Source organism: Patiria miniata, unplaced genomic scaffold (assembly GCF_015706575.1).
Source record: "Patiria miniata isolate m_02_andy unplaced genomic scaffold, ASM1570657v1 HiC_scaffold_3, whole genome shotgun sequence".
NCBI lineage: Eukaryota > Metazoa > Echinodermata > Asteroidea > Valvatida > Asterinidae > Patiria > Patiria miniata.
In genome coordinates, this window is record NW_024037069.1 from 19249869 (window position 1) to 19273020 (window position 23152).

Below are 23152 nucleotides of genomic sequence, written 5' to 3' on the forward strand. Positions count from 1 at the left end.
TGTTAATGTTTCTCAGTCTGAGATTCATGTCTTTTCAACATTTTTTTGTAATGACCGACCTTCACTGATAATATATGAAGATGAAAAAAGTGGCGTCAGGATGCAATATTCTTTATATAGGCATACTGGCAAATAAAAACACCAGACAACTGCACTCAATATCACTTTTTGCGCACGCATTTTTAGTTTTGTATTCACTGAGTTATTAATGACGTGCGCGCCTTGCGCAAAAGATAAGAAAACAGCAACCAAATTTACGAACATTTTTTAAGCACTTTTTAAAGTTTTTATGCACCGAAAGATTGTTTACAGATGGACATAGCTATTGTCATTTAGCTAGTATAATGAGAAGATTTTTACGTTGTTTATGTAAAAAGCTGAAAGGAGCGTAAAAGGTGAAACAATCGAATAAGGTGGACCTCCGCGTTCCGAGTCTGAAGTTCAAATTTGGTTCCCAAACGGCAAACCGGCAACCCCGCCTTAAGTTGAGCGTTCTGGCTCATGATAAGTTCCAAAAACGTTCACCAAACGAAAGAAAAACCTATTTGAAAACAAGTATCCTTCAAAAAAATACTCCTTTAAATTTGTCTTTAATTTACCTCAATGTGAAAGTTTTGAAAGTTTCAGTGGTACAGACGACGATGTCAAACTTCTGATAATTTTCGCGGGTTTAAAGTTTGTAGTTGGTATCCCGTTTCCGGTTTTATGCGGTTTTCACGCATGGCGTCAGGGAGGCAGACTTTAAGGTCTGGTTACTGTACTTATGACTATTTATCATAATGAGGATATGACTGTGTAGGCGGGTCTGTGATTATTTTGAAGGTGTGCCTTGCTTTTGTGTCGTTGCGTATGGATGGTGGTTTCGCCCTTTTCTGCACTTTTTGGGTAATTTGCAGACACGATTCGAAGTTTTTTATCAAGAATCTTAACAAGTTAACGGGTTTTGTGTTATTCATTCTAAAGAAAGCACGATTTTATTTTGTCAAGGGGTCTAAAATCTACCTGCATTTTTGTAATTGTTACAACTTTCACTCTCGGACGGTGGCCGGTGGTTGGGGCGGGGTTAGTTAGAGCGGGGGGGGGGGGGCTTTGGCCAGAAATAACTTTATGACATAATTTCTCTGTAGGCATGATTTTTTTAAAAACATTTTATGACAACTGTTCTGCATGGGATATATGTTATTGCCGCCAAAAACAATATAGGCCTATAAATAGTAATAATACCCTAAAATAGGGCCTAGGGCTGGTATACTCCTAGCCCCATAAATGTGGCCTATTTACTGGACTGCCTCCGTAAACATAGGCCACACATCCACATGTACAAAAATCGTGTCGACGGAGCCAAATTTTGATTTTCACATTTAGGCTTAGTTTGTAGGTTTTTTTTGCTTTAGAAGCATACTCACCCTCTTTATAGGCTAATCAGAAAGTGCTGCCTTTTTCAGATGTATATTTTTTGTGAAATTTCCAGATTCATTTTTACACGTTTGCGTATCAAAATTTCAACATGAAATTTCACAAAAATTAGACATCTGAAAAAGGCAGCACTTTCTGATTAGCCTGTAAAGAGGGTGAGTATGCTTCTAAAGCAAAAAAACCCTACAAACTAAGCCTAAATGTGAAAATCAAAATTTGGCTCCGTCGACACGATTTTTGTACATGTGGATGTGTGGCCTATGTTTACGGAGGCAGTCCAGTAAATAGGCCACATTTATGGGGCTAGTATACTCCTAGAACTGTCACGCCCCAACTATCGCATCGGTCCCAACTATAGTTGGGCCTGTCCCAACTATAGTTGGGCCTGTCCCAACTGTAGTTCCACAGTTGGGCTGGCCCAACTATAGTTGGGACGGTCCCAACTGTAAGTTCCATTGTTGGGCTGGCCCATCTATAGTTGGGCCACTCCGATCTTTTTATTTTGCGGTGTCCCAACTATAGTTTACATTGATGTACAACTGTAAAACGTTCCCTTCAGCTCTGATACACGTCTGACTTTACTGGGGACCACTGAAATTAGTTATTGATGGGGCGAATCTATAGTTGGGCCACTCCAATCTTTTTATTTTGCGGTCCCAACTATAGTGTACATTGTTGTACGATTATAAAACATTCCCTACAACTCTAATACACATCTGACCTTACTTGGGACCAATGAAATTATCTATGGGTGGGGACCATCTGTAGTTGGGCCACCGCAATATTTTTATTTGGCGGTCCCAACTATAGTTTACATTGATGTACGACGACAGCGACTATAAAACATTCCCTACAGCTCTGTTACATACTGTCCGACTTTACTTTGGACCTTTGACATTAGCTATGGGTGGGGCCCATCTATACTAGTTGGCCGGCCATGGCAATCTTTGAATTTTGCAAAATGTTGCTGGACAATCAACCCAGCAGCCGGACAACTCATCCAACTAGGTAGTACCACGTGACCGGCCAGCCTTGCGGCATGCATACACGACGAATACACGGTGCCAGCGCCGCGGAACATTTAATCCAACAAGATCTATCAAGCATGAAGCATCCGGCGCAACTCCAGTCCTAACTATAGTTGGGCCGACCCAACTGCCGCACTATAGTTGGGACAGTCCCAACTATAGTTGGGACCGATGCGATAGTTGGGGCGTGACAGAACTATGAGGCTCACTACGTGGAGCCTCATAGTTCTAGGAGTAGGGCTGGTATAGGCCTAGGGCCTAACATTTTTTAAAAAGATAGGCCTAGTGGATATATTGCCGGCGGCAATCCCTATCAACAGAGAGCGCTGTACTCTCTAAGATAGGGCTGAATTATAAGATGTATTAAATTATAAGATGTATTAGTGGCCTAGTGGATAAGCAACGGATCTCATGAGCCGGAAGATAGATCCAGGTTCGATCCCTGCTTGCGAAATTTTTAAGGTTTTTTCCCCCATCCCCAAAAAATAAGAATATTTTCTTTTATTATTTTAACATGTCTCAAACATTTTATTGCACTTTGCAGAGTATTTTTACATTTTCTTTTTCAGATTTGTGGCTCTGGAGGATTTTTTTTAAAGTGAAATAAAGTCTGAAATTGTAAAATGGTCTGATTCCCATCCTGTGAATACAAAGTTACAACGATAATGTTGGCTTGGAGCCAAACTAAAATTTGTCACCGGAAAATGTCTAAGTAAAAAAAAAAAAGGTGTCATTATATTGAGAGAAGTCTGCTTTAGGTTGAAAAGGACATTTTTGAGTATTTCAAAAACAGCTTTGACTCTAATTTGATCAAAACTAAACAGGGGCACTACACGATCGCCAAGTTGTGGGCCAGTATTGAAACTTATTTTGCTGAGTTTGCATTTGCTACTGTGGGATAAGCCATTAGTGTAAAGCATGCGTTCCACGAGATTGCCACATAAAGGAGCAAGAACTTGTCATGATTTTAATTTCATTTTTATTTGATTGTGAGTCAAATTTTCAGCTTATGTCTTTCCTTTTCATTTTGAGTAATGTACGCTCTGTAGTCTAGTACCATGCCTGCCATCCAGCGCCAAGCAGCAGTGGCCCAAGCCAACGGCCACAGTCACCAGGCTGACCCCCGCGATGGTGATCATCACCACGATGAGCCTGAAGACCACCACCATCATCACCACTTCATCCAGGATCCCCACGGCGATATCCTGACACACCAGGGCGGTCACTTCAGGCCACTGGTTATCATGGAGATATCGGAGAAGACGACTGAGGAGACAAGAAAGTGGCTGATTGAGCGCATCGAGGCGCAACCGGAGACTGGCGGAGCGGGTAAGTTGGCCATTTTTCCCCCGTACCTTACCACCTGTTCAAAATCCAACAAGTGTTTTTTAAGGATGTTACAGGATTGAGCCCAGACTGAGACTCTGAGTGCAGAAAATCATGCAAAACAAATTCAAGACCAACTTTCGCATTGGAGGACTTGATAACACACACTGGCTGTTTTTATACACAGGCGCGGCTGACGGGTTAAAACATCAAGATTGCCTCAACTCGCCTCTGCGTGACGTCTAAACACGCTAATCCCTCGTGCCTTTTGTACACACACACACACACACCCAAGTTTACGTTACATACCAAGTGTGGACTTTCTCAAACTGTGAAAACTCTTTCAACCCAATTTTTTTTCTATGATTCCCTTTAGTGTTTCTCTTCATTCTACTACAGATAAACCTAACCCAAAAATGCCTCTAAACCTGTTTTCCAGAAATGGGGAAACACTGTGTGGACTTGCCCAAGTCCGCACAGTGTCTCCTCTACCTGGTTTATGTGGACATCTTTTGTTCGGAAGTCCACACAGTGAATGTAATGCCTGTACACACACACACACACACACACAGACTTGTTTCACATACCTAGTGTGGACTTTCCTTTCTTTTCGTGTAGTTAAGGAACACCAGTGGAAAAACTCATTTTTCTCAAACTGTGAAAACTCTTACAACCCAATTTTTTTTCAATGATTCCCTTTAGTGTTTCTCTTCATTCTGCTACAGATAAACCTAACCCAAAAATGCCTCTAAACCTGTTTTCCAGAAATGGGGAAACACTGTGTGGACGTGGGCAAGTCCACACTTCGTCGCTGCTACCTACATTATGTGGACGTCTTTTGTTCGGAAGTCCACACTGCGTATGTAAGACAAGCTCACACAAAGTCTGTGAAGTCTGTGGAGGCAGACAGTGTCTTGATCTTAAATTGGCCGTTGTGCACGACCTACTGTTCGGCAATTTACACTCCAGTGCACACTGCGGAGTATTGAAACATATGAGGTTTCGGCAAGATATATCGTGTAAATGCTGTTGAATTGACTGCTGCGAATCAGTATTTGTGGTGTTTAGCTGTGTATCAGAAAGTGGCTGGAAAATGTTGCCTTTTTGTGAAAATCCAAATTTTCGGAAAAATAATCCCGGCGCTAAGTGGTTACTACTCTTTAGCCGACAAAATTCTCAAAAATTTCAACAAGGCAAATATTAAAAGATAAGGTTCTCAGCATTTCACCAGCCAATTTTGGGGTCTCAATTCAATTTTGAAAGCAGACCTTTCTTCACCGTTTCGCACCTGAGAGTGAAGCCAAGTGATTTCAATTTGAAGCCTAAGACTAGACTGGTAAATGTCCAACTTTTTGAAAAACATAGACTGGTGGCATGTATAAAGGGAATGTATAGAAACAGAGACTGGTACCAGATGTATCTTTTGGGGTTTAATTGATCAGTTGATTGAAGTATACAAAATGCAACATTGGTTTTGATTCAGGAAGTTTCCAAGCGCAAAATTTCTTTGGAGTTAAGGATGAATGTTCTTATCTTATGTACCTACATTCGATGTCAAGGTCTGAAAGCTAGGCAGTCTGTGAGCGAAAACGGCGGAGGGACGGTCCTGGAGATTGGCGCGTCGCGGGAACGCTTGCTAGAGGGCGCCGAGAGAGCCTGTCTGAAGAAGAAATGCAAGGACGGCACCGTGCGCGAATTCACTCGGGTCCACTCGGAACAGTTTGATTGCGAAGGTAAGAAATGAATGAGTATATCTTGTCAACATTCTAACTTGATAATTACAAAATTGAAAAAAGAAATGTAATATTAAAGGGACTATACAACATTTGCACACATCGAAAAACAGAACGACCACGTTTTTACGAAATACCTTACTAGGATGTTGATAAATGACACTACTTAAGCATCCTGCAAAATTATGGCACCTGGTGTGAAGTCATTTTCAAGAAAAGTGGTATTTTTGTACAAATTTCCAACGGTGGTCGGCCGACCACCGTCTGAAAAACCTAACTATCTTGCAACTACTTCTCCGAATTTACAATTTTTTTCAGTCTTACCTTACAACTTTCTGGCATCTATAAATTTATCCATTTCATCTTTAGTGGAGTCAGGGAACCAGACTACTTGAACATTTTTGTTTTTCTTGGTTTTTCTCAGCATTTTCGAACACAAAACCTCAAACATGTCAGTGTAATAATTTTGATCTATTATACTTACCCCTCAAATAGTTCATTTCTGTAACTTACAGCAAAAGCCAATGATGTACATTCCGTTTAATTATGATTTCTAGAAGATATACAAAGATTCTGCAATACAAGAATGGTTGTAGATGATTTATGTCATTAGAAGATTCTTCCAGGATTGAAACTGCAGCCCTGTAACTTTTTACAATTTTTTCGTATTGATGTTAACAGAGCAGCATTTCTTGACGACTTGCGATTGCCAGCGCATCATCTATTACTTACTCCTGCACATCCGTAACCCCACCACCAGCAACATACCAGGCACTAACAACCTGGTGCTGTACGAGAAGCAACGAATCAGTAAGTCTAAGACTGCAAGAATGTCAGAATGGAAATCTGTAACTGGTTTAATCTGAGGAACAAAATGCTAAACCCCTAGGCCCTTTTGAATAGGAACCATCCTCAATCCTGCAAAATCCTTCTATAGCCTCCAAGTAAAAATTGGATTCAGCCTCAATCCTCATCATCCGTTATTTCTTGAATTTGTTCAGTGGAGGGGTGACCATCGCCTCAATCCTTCAAAATCCTCCAACAATCACTGTTAATGGGTTGAGGCAGTGCCAATGACATTCAGAAGCAGTGCGGATGATATCGGGCATAACACAGGGCTAAATTATACGAACTTGACACAATTCATCCTCCAAAATCAACCGACACTTGTGCCATTCAGCCTCAAATCATTGAAAATCCTCCAAAACCGCCAGAAGGATTTTGGAGGATTGAGGAGGGTTAGGGTTAAGGCATTTCTGCACAATCTGAATCCCAGTAGCCTGGCTGTCAGAGATAAAGTGTATATATAATACGACGTACTGTGTGTAGATGATGGTGTTGTTTTTGGTTGCAGTTCCCAAGTGTATGGATGCCAAGATAGTGACCCATCTGTACCCGCTGCACATTGCTAGTGAACTCTCCTCGCTCACCAAGATATGGTACAAGAGTTTCAATAGCCTGAATGGACAGCCAATCGGTAAGACAGAATTGTTTTTTAAAACTTTGTCCCTTTTCCTTTTGGAAATGTGACTAATTTCAAACCCAGCATTTTAGTTCTGGAAAGTCAAAAAAAGTTTTCTGGAGATACAGGAATACTTGTATGTGAAACTGCAAAGAAGAAAAATCATTTTAAGATTGTTTTTATTTTTTATTTTTTTTTTTGGTGGGGGGATGAAGCCATATTTACTTAGTAAATAATCAGTATTTGCAAGCTATGAATTTATTTTCCCACAAAGATTTGAAACAAATGTGGCCAGTTACATGCAGGAACTAAGCGGACCGGCAAATTTATAGATTGAAAACCAGCCACAGGCAGTAGACACTGCATGTCATTTTTTCTGGTAACCTTTTTAAAAAAAATTCTGAGCACATTTTTGCCTTCAAATTGCTATGCTTTAGCAGCTTCACGACATTGGCATAAGTATGCAGTACTTTTGAAGTACATGTACATCACATGTGAAGGGGAAAAAACTGATTTTTTTCCCCATTTTGAAATATGAAAATGCAGAGAGAATCCGTGAGTATTTTGGCGAAGCCCTGGCCATCTACTTCTCCTTTCTTGGATTCTACACTGCTGCCTTGGTGCTACCGGCTGGAGTAGGTCTCCTATCATATCTCCTATCGACGTTCCTGGGTCCACCAAGCCACGGTTACGCCCTCTTCGCGATCTTCAACCTCATCTGGACCACCCTTTTCCTGGAGGCGTGGAAGCGCAAGTGCGCCGGGATGGCCTACTCGTGGGGCACTTACGGGATGGTGAAATTCGAGGAACCGCGGCCGGAGTTCTACGGGCCGCTACATCGCAACCGGATCACGGGCCGCGAGGAGCCGCACTACCCGAAATGGAAGCGCAACCTGAAGAAGTTTGGCGTCTCCGCGCCCTTGATTGTCGTCTTTCTGATCCTCGCGTTTGGCATCATGCTTGCCAGCTTCACTTTGGAGGACTACATTAAAGGGCGGATGGATATCACCAAGATGCCGGGTAGTCTGGTCTTCCTGCTGCCTAGCACGATCTACGCGGTGGCCATTGTCTTCATCAATAAATTCTACCGGCAGTTGGCGTCGTACCTCAATGACTGGGGTGAGTTGGCAGTTTCAAAACTATTTCTCTGAGGATTTGAGATTCAATTCTGTTTGTATCAATATTTCCACCGAGCACAGAAAATTCTCTCCCCGGTATTAATTGTTTTTCCAAAAACCATTTACTATGAAATTTTAAAAAATTTGAAAAATTAAACAACTTTTTCTTCAGTTCAATTTGTTTAGCAACTCAAGCAATAAAACTATTTGAAACTAAACCAGTTTTGAACAGAAATGAATTCTTACAGAATTATTTCATACAAATTAATCATTTGTGACTGTAAAATAAAACAGTTTGTTATCATTTACAGAAAATCATCGCCTAAATTCAACTTATGAGAACAACTTGATCATGAAGCTGATTGTGGTAAGTTTAGAATAAAAACAACTTTTACTTTTAAATTAATGAAAAAAATCACTCACTTGGCAAAATTTAGTGAATTCTTCTGACAGAGATGTGTTTAACACTTTAAGACAATCAACTCATAAATGTGATCAATTCAATTTTCTGTGACTGTAAAAAAAAAATGGGGGGGGGAGGTGATGAGTGTTTATCTCACAAAATAGAAATCAGTATTTGAATTGTAGAAATTTAGAAATATTCCCTAGAAATATATCAGTTTAACGTGCCTTTTGAAGATCTTTGTAATTTAAACTTGAATTTCCTCTGTTCAACAGTTTGACTTTGCCAACTGTTTCATGGCCCTGTTCTACGTTGCATTCTACCAGCAGGACATGGATCGACTCAAAAAGGTCAGACTTTCAAACTCTTTTCAGAAGTGAAAAATTCAAACATACGACTTTATCTCCTTCAATATCCTTCCAAGTTGTTCCTCCTACGTCTAAAACTGAACATTTCTTTGTCTCCCATAAAGTTTCCTCAGCCTTTTGAGCTATCGTGCCTTGTGAAGAATCTTTGGTATCATTACCAGAGAAAATGAAAAGGAAAATAATTTTTTTTCAAAGAATTCGACTACATGGGTAGCTCACTTGGTAGAGCACCGGAACGGCAATCCGGAGGTGGCAGGTCCAAACCCCGCTCCAGTCAATTTCTTTGTGCAACTTTGTGAAAAAGTTATTATAATGGACCTGATCGGTTTCCCTTTGCGGATTATTTAGAATAAAAATAACGAACAAATAAATAAAATAAACAAAGTTTTATGTTTATGAATGTCTTTTGTTTGTCATTATCAGTATCTGGCTACCCTGCTGATCGTGCAGCAAGTCATCGAGCAGTTTCTGGAGACCGGTCTGCCGTACCTCATCTTGCGCTTCTGGCGCAAGGGAGACCACATTCTGGAAGCAGCCGAGAAGAAGAAAGACGACGATGCCAACGTGGAAGCGGCGAAGGGACTCGCTGAGGAGCAGAGCAAGATGGATGTCTATCCTGTAAGAAAAGGGGTGGGGCACAATTTGGGGGGGGGGGGGGGTTGAGGGGATGCAACCAGATCCCACAAAGTGAATTTAAACAGTTTTTTCGCATATCAGTTTGTCTGCGGATTGGAAAGTGCTGACTAACCAGAGGTCACTGGTTCGAATCCTGCTAAAGTCAATTTTATTTGTTCGATCAAACAGTGGTTAAGTTTGCTCGTTATTGAGAACATTTAATGACTAGTTGGAGAATTTGTAAGTGCAGTTGGTAGAGCATTGGAAAGATATTCCAGAGGTCCCTGGTTCGAATCCTGCTTTACTCAATTTTCTTTGTTCATGGTTAACTTTTACCTTTCTTTCACAGGGGACTTTTGATGACTACCTGGAGCTTTTCCTTCAGTTTGGTTACGTCTTTCTCTTCTCCGCCGTCTATCCTCTGGCCGCGCTGTGGGCTTTGTTCAACAACGTCATTGAGATCCGCTCCGACGCCTTCAAGATCAGTCGCGTCTGCCAGCGACCATTTGGCCAGTCAGCTGAAGATATTGGAACTTGGCAGGTATGATTGAATTTTTTTCCAATTTTGTTTTCAATTCTTCTATAAAGACATCTGTATTAACTGATATCTCAGCTTGAAGCTTGTTACAAGGTATTTCCTCACTTTGGAATGTTTCGTTTTGTTAATAAATGAATTTTTTTTTCATCGGGCAAATTTTACGCTAAGCAAACAATATTTCTCAAAAGTTTTGTGCTAAGCGTGAAAAAAAAAGTGAGGACCAGTAACAGCTTATGCATCCCAGGACATTTCGACCAATAGCCTATTTTTGCTTAGCAGATATTTCCTCTGCTTAGCAAATTTATGTGCTAAGCATGAAAAAGGTGAGGACCAGTCACTGGCTATGTACATCCAATGACATTTCAGCTGGTAGCCGATTTTTGCTAAGAACATTTTTTTCTGCTTAGAAAATATATGTGCTAAACATAAAAAAGGTGGGGACCAGTGACAGGCTATGTACATCCAATGACATTTTGCCCGGTTGCCTGTTTCTGCTAAGCATGAATTTTCTGTGCTTAGTGAAGTTTGGGCCTCTATTCTTTCACAGGTTGTGTTTGAGATCATGGGCATTATTGCAGTTTTAACTAACACTTCGCTGATGGCAATGTCCCCTGAAGTCAAGGCCTTCTTCCCCAACATGTCCACCACCCACTACATCCTGATGTTTGTCATATTTGAGGTAAGCAGATTCTGTAAGCAGATTTGTGAACATTTGTCATTGTGGTAAACTATCTTGCTTAGGAACATGCAAGTAGCAATATCAAGCGCTTAAAGAAAGGTGATTGAAGACAGATTTCAAAAGAGAGAAGAAAAAAAAAATGACCATGCAATCAAAATAAATTCCGAAAAGTAGTTTTTTAAATCTAACAAGCTAGACAATATTGTGGTAAAGTATCTTTCCTCAAGACACAGATACCAATATCATACGCCTAAAGAAAACAACTTTTTTAGATATAAAATGACCATACAATCAAAAGCAGTTCAGTAAAAAAAAAAAATTGGCATCTATGTTGGAAGACTAAAAAAAAACTTTAAAAAAACCTAATTGAAGTCTTCCAAAACTGTGACTGGGTTATTTGTGGGTGTTTTTTCCCCCAGCACATTCTGCTGGGCCTGAAGGCTGCAATCGCAATCCTGATCCCTGATCTCCCAAAGTGGATGGAAGTAGAGCTGGCTCGCGAAGAGTTTGAATCCAGACAGGCGTTCCTGCAAATGGTGAGTAAATCTTGATCCTAAACTCAGGATATATCAGGTTATGTCACACAACTTTATCAGCCGCTGATCTATCCCACAGTGTGGAGTACTAGTGCATGTATGTAATATAATGGTGTTCCCTAATGTGGCGCACTTCGACGTTTCCCCCGACTTTCCTCATGCAGTGTTGCCAAACCTCTTTGTAGAAAAACTTCAAATTTATTCAGTTAAATACTGGTAGTATTACTTTTATAATAATGCTTGCTGTTGAGCCTTTGTGAACAATTTTAGTGTCATGAAATTAAGTCCGAATTTCAAAAACGGTGGCGTCAGGAAATTGGGCACAAATTGGGTCGAGTGTTCCCTAACGTGGCGCACTTGAACAAATCTCGGAAAATCCCACATTAACGTCTAAGAAAGTTGATAAATTCTGATAAATTATTTTTTATCTCCACTCACATACGCAACTACAAGTTTTTCAGAAATAATTTTCTTATTTTGGGGCCAAATTTTAAAAGGGTTCATTGTGCACTTCGAAAAAAAAATTGGAAAATCACGCCAAAATAGAATTTCCCTAGAACTTTGTAGCGGGTAGGTAAACTCAAGATTTATGAACGGGAATGTTAAGAGCTTGATGAAATTTCACTTTTTGTGAAATTTGAGGTAACAGTTTTGCTGTAACAAGGCACGAGGGGCGAAAAATCAAAGTGCTCCACGTTGGGGGCCGCGCCACGTTAGGGTACACCAACAATACATGTACATGGTGTATATATTTAATCAAAAAATATGCTCAATTATATTTTACTGACAACATCATGACCACTATGACTAGAAACCTGGAGTATACTCCCAAAACCTGGCCGATCGCCTAATGGCCCTTGCCACCTTTGATGGGCCTTATTCACAAGTCGGCCATATTGAATTGAAAGTTAAGTAAAATCTTACTTTTTGGAACTTGCGAAGAGAAATGCAAGCAAGTTAATATATAATAAATTCCAGTCTGCTTCAATGAATAATTTAAAATTTGTAATTAAACATTCCCTAATGTTTAAAGCCGTATTTAAAAAATAAATGACAGTAAAATAAGGCTGCATTGTGCCTGCATAAATAGTCTGGTGCCACCCCATTCAACAGTTAAAGGGAATATACATCATTTGCTTTTGATGTAATTTTCAGAAATGGATGGAATTGGGGGGTTGGAAATATATAGCAAATATAGTTACACTGACTTTTTTGAGGTTTTGGGTTCGAAAATGCTATAAAAACCAAGAAAAACAATCATTTTCCTGTAGTCTGGTTCCCTGACTCCATATAAGAAGAAACAGAGCAGTTTACATACATTGGGGAATTGTAAGGTCAGGGAACCAGTGTAGCTGGCTTGTACCCGTTCATAGGTGTGTAATCGATTGCAAACAAGTGCGATGGTCAATTGGGGCCAGTATTTGGAAAAAAGCCAGTTTTTTCCAACGCTGATCGGCCGATCAGCGTTGGAAATTGATACAAAAATAGCACTTTTCTTGAAAATGACAGTATACCAGGTGCCATGATTTTACAGGATGCTTTACACTGTCATTCACTAACAGTCCAGCAAGGTATTTCAAAATGATTTGGTAGTTTTATTTTTTGATGTTTGCAAACGTTGTATTTTCCCTTTAATTAATGAAATACATTCAGGGAACTCGACAAAAATGGCCAACTCGTGAATAAGGCCCATTGTGTAGCTTTGACACAATGGATTGGATCCGCCCCTGTTGATATCCAACATCTTATGTCACATATTCTAAATTTTACAGGTCTCTAATTTTAGTTTCTGATTCTTATTGATACATCGATCTGTTTCAGAGAGATTTAAGAGTTGTAAGTATTTTAGACTTCAAATCGCAAGCATGAACATTTCAGACAAAGTAGAATGCTGCTATGAAAAACACTGCAATACTGAACATTTGACAACTCAACTGATGAATCACTATGGATGGTTACAAAGAGAGATATTGAGAGGACACTTGGTCGCCATTGCCACTGTTCACCTGGCGCCAATGCAAAACAAGTTACATGTTTGTGCTTATTGAGATGAGAATTGGTTGCGTGTACTCCGTGACATATATACGTGAACCGGTGCGGGCACGCACAACGTCCTTCACACACTGAGTAGGCCGTACAGCGCCACCAATTGTTCATATTGGGAGTCCAAAACAGACATGTTTGTGGATCTAATCATGGCAGCATTCTAATGTACAAAGATGTCCGTTCATTGAAGGTTCGGCTTTCCACAACTTGGCCACGAATGTCTCATACGTTAGTGTTCATTCCATTTCAGTGTCCATTCTGTTTCCAGACTGGTTGGACAGTTCATTATTCATCTTCAAAAAGTTGGAAATTTTCGTAAACCCTATGTCAGTGACCTATCTTTTGAAATCTTATAAATGTTCACCCAGATTTTCATCGGAGAAAAGGGCGCGTAAAATGTTTGATGTCGTTTGACTTAGATGGCACTATCATTCAACTCATTGCACACTATCTTACAAAAGTGGTTAAATTTTTTTCATGGAAATGTAACTCATAGAACCTTACTCTGTTGTTCCTTACCCCACCTTATTCATCCCACCCCACCCATACCCATCCCCACCCCACCCATCCCCTCCCCACCCCACCCATCCCCTCCCCACCCACATCTTCGGGAGTCTGTCAAAAGATCACATTCATCCTTTGTTTTGTTTTTCCTAATTACTAAAGCTTGCCGAGAAACGAAACGCCGATAAGGACAACGAACAACTGGAGGCTGAAAAGAAGATCGTGGAAATGACCACTGTAGAAGAGGTTGGTGAAACCACTGCCTGATGCGGTAACCATGGTAACAGAATACCCACAATGTAAACAGGGGACATTTCAGTTCATTTGTATTTGAAGTATTATACACTCAACCAAAAAAAGTCCCTCCTTACTACTTTTTTGTCTAATTTAAAAACTACTGGGCCCAAAACAGTGATAATTTTTACAAAATTATGCAATTTATGACAAATGGTACCGAAAAAAAAGTTGCACTTTTGGATACGTGTAAGGTGAGTGTGAACCACAACTTGCATGTGGACAAAAGTGCAACTGTTTTCGGTATCATTTGTCATAATTTGCATAAATTCGTACACACTATCACTGTTTTGCGCCAAATAAAGAGTATGGCTGGATTGCTAAGGAATTTCTGTACTGATTAGTCGTTATTTGAGCGAGAGGTGCTCAAAAAAGTATTGGAAGGGGGGACTTTCTTTTTTGGTTGAGTGTAGCTGGACGATGGGAAGTGAACTAACAAAATGAAAACACACATAATAAAGAGGAGATTTCTCTTTCATGGGAGTAACATTCCAAATTTTATTCGTAACTACAACAAAAAATGACAGTAAAAATGAGATCACAAAGACGAGGAAGAAATTGTAAAGTATCAAACTTAAAAGACAGATTTTGACTCCCAATATTGGGAAAATGTTTTGGTTTTGTGATACAAAAATAAGCCAGTGTATGATATGGCATGAAACAATGCAAAGATTACCTCAAGGATAAAGTGATGTTTGAGGTCCAGTAAATGAACATTTTGTTTCCAAATCATACCATATTTGCATTCCATAATAACCGTTTGGTATCTTTTTCTATACAAAATAACATTCTGATGTTTGTGAAGATAGATTTCTTGCCCATATTGTGTTCATTTTCAGGTCTAAACTGTTAAAAAAAAAAGCATTTCTACAGTACATTTGGAACAAAAAAACAATACCGTATATATTTTTATACTTTTGTACAATTGTTTGTAAATTAACATTTCAGCTGATGTTGCACTTTCGTACAAACTGCCAGTCATTGAAACTATAAACATCTTTTACTAGATTTATTAAATAATGTTTCACAAAGTACGCACATACCAGGAACACTGCCTAAAATGGACAGTATGATGCAACAGGCAATACTAATGTTTTATGAGCCGTAGTTCATAGGCTTATTTGCTTAAGTTAGCATTCAAGGGAACATGAGCCAAAGTCACAAAGCTGCTAAGCACGAAATACTGCTTAGAAGAGACGACGTGTCTTCGTTTAGCAATCTGCTTACAGAGCCACCATATATCGCACAGAGACAGTAAGGTGGAAGCAGTAAGCCACAAAACAATGCTTACCTCAAAAGGAAACATTTGCTCGAAAAAGTGCTGCAATCACAGAAATTATCCTTGCAATTTAACAAGCTTACAGGAAACTCAACTTTTCTGCTTACTATTAATAAGCATCACCATGAAATCAGGCCTGTTCTGAGTTGGAAACTATGTTCAAATTAAAGGAGAGTTTTAAATTACAAAGGCAAAAAAAAAGAAGTATTTACAACCAAAAGAAGCTGAACAAAAAACAAGGATTTTGTTAGTGCAAGCAATAAGCAACCCTGTTCGTATTACATGTATTGTGTTTTGGGCACACAAAGTGTTACGTCCCTGAAGCAAGGGCAGATCGGGTAGGGGGGCATCCCCCTCCCCCCCCCCCCCCCCCCAAAAAAAAACAAGCCCATTTTTTTTTTTAAGTGACGTCGCAATAAAGGCAGGCACTGGGTACGCCAGCATCTTTTCCTGAAAAAAAATTGGTTAAAGTGGTCAGAAATTGCCTCAGATCCCACCACAGCATCAAGAATCCAAAAATATTTTAGAACCCCACTTTTTGGGAACCGATATTTTTTATGGGCCCCCAACCCAAACTTGTGGTCTGGATCCGCCCTTGCCCTGAAGTGCCTTTATTTGGGATCAATTGATACTTTCATTTCATATTCTGGTAAATGTTTTATACCATCAGGATACTTGCCTTAAATGTCCTCGGTCAATTCTTTTGTACTATTTCATTCAAAGTGTCTTTCAGGATAATGTGAGGTGGGGTTTATATTTACAGGGTTTGATGTTAAAAGTCAGTACATGTAACTAGAAATAATAAGCTTTGTTCCCAATTTTCTACTCAAAGTGCCTCAAAGTTTTTAAATTGGAGCAAAACACTTTCTCTAATATTGTTTTCAAGTTAAATAATTATTACTTTATTAATATGGTGTAAGGTATTGATATTAATTACTGGTACTATGAATATTAGTTTAAATTAATTAAGACTTCCTTATTCAAGACTCATTGTATCTTCAATAACAACTTTTTGTTAAATGCCGTGTTTGGAGAGAAAAACAATTCTTGGAAGAATGGCAAGATCTAGTAGGTCATCTAGAAATAATTGTTGAAATGTTTCGCTAACATTGTATTTTGAGTTAAACCCTATTTTTCAGAGATTATCATACAAATTAGAGCAAACGGTATTTATGGGTGTGGTATAGATAATTTATAAATCTGGATTTGTTTTACTTGGGTAAATGGGCTTTTCACGTATTATTTTTGTAACATACTTTATTGGGTATTTAATCTGCTAACACTACTTGCCTTTTTCTTAAGAAGTGGCCTTTTTTGTCCAAAGGTTTGTTTATGCATTTTTCATGAAATGTTAAAAAGCATTTAATCTAACTATTAGTTAAATACATTTGTACAGGGTTTATTTCATTCTGCTACAATTGTTTTAGTCTGTACACCAGTCTGAACTCTCAGCCATGCAATTATGTCATGCAAGGATTGCGTACGCAAGGAGATTAAGGCTAGAACAAGGGCTGGTTTAAAGTTAAACTATTAACCAGGTGAACGGATACAGTAATGGTTAACTAGTTATTAGTTATAGTAAGTAGATTGCAGTATACACTGACTAACAGTAATAGTATGAGGTCAAATTGGATATATTATGATTTTGTGAGAATGAAAAGTTTTGTGCTGGACCAAACAAACCCTTCACGTTCGACAAACAACATCTTATATGAATATTACTGCCTTAATACTTGTCATTCCAATTTGACACTTTTGACAGCTCAATTAAATTGTTTTAGCTAAAATTGTTTCAAAAATCTTTCAATAATTCACATTGATTAGTATTGTGAATCGATAATAAGTTAAATAACACTAGCTTACATTTTTGCCTGTTATACTCTTTACAATGCAACACACATCTCGTCTGTTTCATTTTTTGGAAAAAAAAAATATTTTGAACAAAAAAAAGTTTTTGGATTTATGTTACACAAGTTGCCTACAGTGTTCAGCTAGGGATATAGTTATTAATTTTAAAAAAGGAACCATTGAATTTGTTCCATAACTCATAATTTTTTGGAAGTTAGGGATTCATAACTGAAAGCTTTCTAATATTTACACACTATTACTTATTAAACTCATACATCTGTTACAGTGGTTATGTAGAGTAAGTATAATTTAACAGGGTAATAAAGGAGCTATATTTTTTGGTATACTAATTCTAGCTACCTGTGCGTCGTTTTCTGACTCTAAATCTTTTTGAAGTCTCATTTTGCCAACACATTTTGTGTTATTTATTTATTTATTTATTTCATTTTCCGGGATATCACAAACTGCCAGTGAACTACAGACAAAACAATTACATGTGCAAATAACACTGAGTAGTAAACATAACAGAAAACATAACAGAAAACAACACCCAAAAAGCTCCCGCAGGATTACCCAAAAGAAACAAGTTTCTGTCGAGGGGCTCTCCAAACTAATTGGATAACAGTGATTAATACATTTAGGATAAAATTCATTAAAATTTAGTTAGACTATAGGCCTACCTCGAGTCCAAATTCTGATGTTGAGATTTGAGTGGCTGAAAGGTTTGAGGCATAGTGACATCATATTGTTTAACTGCAATGCATTCTGGGTATCGGGAGGGGCATGTTTGTTAGTTTGTTTGTTTGCTTTTTTCTTTTTTCTTTTTTTCTTTTTCGCTTTTCTGACAGAGGAAACTGTATACAGTGTTCCTTTTTATGATTCTTTCAGAGTGTTATTTTCAATAACAGGACATCATGGGTTCACATGTATTTAAACTATTGCTATGACGTCACACTATTGGTAAAAGTATGGATTTGGAACTACAAATCTGTTACACTGGTCACAAAGTGTGGATTCGGAATCCACACTTTGAACGTGACGGACAATTGTTCTCCATAATGAGCATTAATAGTTCCGTCTGCATGAAAAGTTTCCTTCCGAAAATTACCAATGCATCTTCACTGTCAGATTCTCACTTCACTGCAAAAACTACTTTGAGTCAGAAAAAAATCGTCGTCTGAACTATTCATGTTGACATTAGGTCTACACACAAAATGACTTGGTTGTAAGGGTGTGGCGATACACATGCTAAACACGCCACAATGCTTGATTACCTATAAGAGCCTCGATAAACTCCCTTGTAAATTACCCTATAAATTGCCACGACTCGACACGAGATATGCAAGTCTTTTCATCTCCACTCACTGGACTGTTAATGACATTACTTCTTTTGACGCAATGGTTTAAGTCGAAGAATACACTCGCAAGTGTGGATTCTTAATTTACGAATTCACTTGGTGCTTCGCGCCTCAAGAATTCTTAAATTACGAATCTACACTTTCTCATGTATTTTCCTTAACTGAGCATTATGGGCATCTTATGACAATGTTGTACATTCCTCACGCAATGCAGGAACATAAGAGTAGTGCACGATCCAGGGGTGTGGTTAGGGCTACCCCAAAGGGTTGGATTTGGGATATTCCCTACCCTGCGCCCCTTTCCATCTGATAAATGTTGTATTTTTTACTATTATTACACGTTTAAACAAATCGAAATTTGCTTAATTAAGTTTCCTGAAATGACATCAAAAGGTCATGCAAATCTCCATTCATTGCTTTAGGCCTGCTGGCTCACGAACATAATATAGAGAGTGTACGTGTGTTGACTTTAACACATTGTCCAGATTCACTCATGAAAAATCCTATAGATCTTTCAAAGCAGAATTTGTGTGTGACGTAAATTTGCTGTCTAACTTTCCGTCTTTGGAAGCAACCACTCTACAGCTCTGCAACCTACGTTCACTAATGAGAGGTTCCTTACATCCAATCGACACCGAAGCGGAACAAGTTTGTTCAGTTCCTTCCGGAAGTCCCGCATTCGCATGCCCTGACACTTCTTCACACTCTCAAACGACGGTGCGTCTTGGAGTGGTGGTGTGCCACACTCCCCTGCCATGATATCTGCACGGAGAAACTGGAGAAAGGGAGGGGTACTGTTGTAATATTCGAAGATGTAGTGGTATTCTGCTTTTGTTGTCGGCCAGTCCCGTGAGTAATTGGAAATCACTTTTTGAAATTGGGGTTCTGGAAGTTTCCATGGGTCGGCCGTCGGAACATTTATATATAATCCCACAATCTCGGTGACAATGACAGAGAAGCTGTTGTTGGTGTTGAGCAGTGGCTTGAAAATCTGAAGGAGCTTGGCAAATCCATGAAAGTCAGCCAGGTTGGAGGTGAAGATTCGGTCATAGCTGGGCATGTTCAAGGCTTGATGATGATTAGGAAAGTCCAGACAGTTGGCCAAGGAAACATAGCTAAGGAGCCTTCCTTGAAGGATGAGACTCTTGACTTTCTGGAGGAGGTTTGTCACGTACTTGTGGTACATCACCATCGGAGAGGTGTGGGATCCAGGAGTGTGCTCTCTTACTCTCAAACAGTCCCATACTGAAAAGGGCATCCTTTTGGAACTAATAAGGTATTTTGGCATCTCAGAAGATATTTGTAGAAGTTGTACACAACCATAGGCTGCTATACGCTTACTTGCCTCTTGGGCAGTAAGTGTAGGGTTGTCGAATGGTATGTCTCTTTGATTGGCCTCACAGGATAGAAACAGACCATGCGCAAACCACTTTTTCATCTGTTTTCTATCATTCGCATTCAGACACGTCAAATATACTGAGCGTTCAACCTTCAACTCTTGGTCACTGTTTTCAAACATTTCCTGTCTTTGTTGTCTGAGATTGATAGAGGCTGGATTGCCTCTTCGACATTCCAGTGATTGCCATCCTCTCCAAACATGGCCCAGATATCCAAGTTCTTCATTCAAGACACTCACCAGTCCTCTTGTGGCATCACTGAGTTGCTGAGCACTCATCTGAATGAGTTCATCCAAGCTTGTCTTGACCAAGTCGTACTCTTTCTTTGAAATATGGAGTGAGTACCAGATGGTCGTCAAACTAGAAGAGATGTAGTCAGTGTCTGCAAAGCGAACCAACATGAAGAGAAACAACACGTTCCGTGCCAGCACAAATGGATCCCGATCATTAAGAGTCACGTGAAGCTTTCCCTGGTACTCGGCTGGCAGGGAAGCAGCCGTCAACACTGTGCTGCGCAGGTCTCCACAACCAGCAGATAAGACATGATAGTCCCTATCTAACTCAAGTTTCTCTTCAACACTCTTTCCGGACCATTCGTTGTTGTCAAGTTGAAGGAAGTCCCTTGCTAAAGTGTTCCCAAAGTATTCGGGAAAATCACCATACTGTCCTTTCAATCTGAAAAGCTTCGAAGAGAGTTGCTTGATGGAAGTAAGAATTCCCCGACATGTTGTTTTGTGCAATGGAAAGTCACGCCGTTGGCAGTCTGCATTGCAATACCACGCACTGTTACACGCTGAACACTGCAGAAACAGAACAAACATGATTTGCTCTTAAGTTTTAGTCATTTTTGCAGGTACCATAGGACCAGCCTAGAGTTCCCTGTTTGTACTAGACCCGTAAACATGGTGTTATTATTAACGCCGTGTTTACGGGTCTATCTTTGTACCTATTTAATGGACTGACTGACTATAACTGACATGACACAAAGAAAAGCCAACAGATTAATCATGATATACAAGATAATAAATAAAGGGGCTAGTTGATGTACCGGCAGAGACTACTTGACTCCAAATGCAAGGGCAACTAGAGCAAACCCACAGCAGTTTAAGCAAATTCGTACTCGCACCAGGGCATTCGAAAACAGCTTCTTCCCAAGAACTATTAAGGATTGGAACGAAATGCCATCATCTGCAGCATGTGCAACGTCACTTAACTTATTCAAGGAGGAAATTCACAAAAATTTGGGACATAGAAAAGAATAAATTCCGGGTGATATAATTTGGCGTAGTCCCACGCGAGATGCACATCAAGTTGGTGTGATGTTTCCCCGCCCAGGATGCTTTGCCGACTATATGATACCGATACAGATACAGACCTACCTCCAGTAATTTCCCAAGTTTGTCGCAAGCACTGCACTTTTTGTCCCCGTATATTTCGCACTCCATAGCGCTGTGTCTGATGCTGTCCTTGTCTCGGCACAGTGTGGAGCAGTATACGGCCATCGGGCATCGGCTGCAAGGCACAGTGTGCTCTGGGAGAATTTTCTCCTCACAACGCCAGCAATGTCCAGGCTGTACATCCATGGTGGTCACATGTACTGGTCACTACCAAACAAAACCCAATATGGTAGCCAGCGTGAGTAACTCCAGCTCATGTCGAATTCCCAATGAGCATTACGAGCTTCATGGAGTTACTCAAGCTAGTCGCCAGCTTAAAACCAAATTGTTGAATTTTAATTTTGAAAAATATCTGTATTTATTTTACTAATATTGAATATAATTGATATGTACTCTGTGCTCAGCGGCCAACCATCTCACAATTTAGCCCAAATTTTTAATACATCAAGTCAGGTTCAAAATGCAAATGCTCGCGTCATCGAAGGTCCTTTGCGCTTGGGTTTATTCCCAAGCTATTTCATACCCCTAATCTGTTATTAAAAATATCAAATATCATTTTCGCAGTATAGTAAAATACAGAATGTAGTTCACTGTTCGACTGCGATATCCTCAGAGAAATATGTGACAATTCACTCACCTTTTTTATGTCACGGTGAACGTCTGTGTTAGGGTGCTGACTGTGGTATTTGGGTGCTGAAAAGTGAACGTCCCACTCCTGGTTCTGACAAACCTTCTTTGTGAGTGAAACTTCACAGCAGATTGCACATCTGTGTATTGCACATCCAGGGACTTTCCCCTACAAGCACCGCGCCCACATGCCATTATGTATGCATGAGAGGGCATTCAAAGTGTAGCAACTATTTTTTAGCTTGTTCATAAAATTTGCGTGGGGGTGATGTAAATTTTACATGTATTGCGTTTGCCTTATCAGTCGACCTATTTTTATCATTCTCAGTGTCCCGAGTACAAAACTGGTTCAGATTTTATATTTGCTGGTCCCAGCACGTGACTGACTGACTGCCACTTGTAAATTAGCCTGGTTGTTGGCCATGAAGAGAACCGGGCAGTGCTATTGTATAGGATTACCCAATCATAAGCTAAATCTGGCCCAGTATACCTGACATGCCAGATGCATAAAAAGGCTCCTGTGAATACACATTCTGATCAACTGATTCTATCAATTGAATATAATTGGGGCTTTTGTGCACTCTGGGACCAGTTTTGCTGACCTCGCCTTGACTTGTTTCTGCAACTTTCCTGCAAACTTTTTCCCCATTTCTCAGATTTTGCAATTCTCAGAAATTCTTTTGATAGACTCGGGAATCACAATTTCGAAAACGATAAACAGCAAAATGTAGAACTGCATGGAATATTATGATGGATTATTTTTTAAGTTCAAAGAATAGTTGGGCAGGCCAGAAAACATGATTACTCCAATTCCATCTGTACAATACTCGTATATACATTTATTGGCTTTTAATTTACAGATTATTACAGAAGGTGCCAAACGTATAAGAACACTGATAGAACACTAAAAAAAAAAAAACGGAAACCTTTTTTCCCCACCAGAAGTTGAGCAATAAGTTGAGCGACATTTACAATGTCAAGGAAACATTGCTAAATATAAAACAAAACTTCACTTAAATGGTAACCATTGGTTTGGGGTACCGAGAATCCTAAGCTATTGTTTATAAAAATCACAAATTTACTTTGCTGTGTTTCATGGACAAAAATGCTTCTGATCAGAACAACATATTTGCCCCCAAAATGTGAGATCTCCGGCAATGAAACACATTGATTCATATTG

General features: G+C 39.5%; 2 protein-coding genes across 2 annotated transcripts; one reads left to right on the plus strand and one right to left on the minus strand.

Annotated features, from left to right (window-relative positions):
• Positions 1–788: 788 nt before the first annotated feature.
• LOC119737614 (anoctamin-10-like) lies at positions 789–14182 on the plus strand. Its single transcript, XM_038212073.1, has 13 exons — positions 789–885; positions 3477–3773; positions 5330–5503; positions 6185–6313; positions 6858–6980; positions 7512–8084; positions 8395–8450; positions 8762–8836; positions 9278–9472; positions 9819–10010; positions 10555–10686; positions 11106–11222; positions 13935–14182. Exons 2-13 carry the CDS (start codon positions 3503–3505, stop codon positions 14037–14039), a joined length of 2142 nt encoding a protein of 713 aa, XP_038068001.1. The 5' UTR covers positions 789–885; positions 3477–3502; the 3' UTR covers positions 14040–14182.
• Positions 14183–18756: 4574 nt separating this feature from the next.
• On the minus strand, positions 18757–22117 carry LOC119736939. The gene is made up of 3 exons (XM_038210976.1): positions 21983–22117; positions 21328–21552; positions 18757–20748 (listed from the first exon to the last, which is right to left on the minus strand). The coding sequence occupies exons 2-3, from the start codon at positions 21529–21531 to the stop codon at positions 19102–19104; spliced, it is 1851 nt and encodes a 616-aa protein (XP_038066904.1). The 5' UTR covers positions 21532–21552; positions 21983–22117; the 3' UTR covers positions 18757–19101.
• Positions 22118–23152: the final 1035 nt, after the last annotated feature.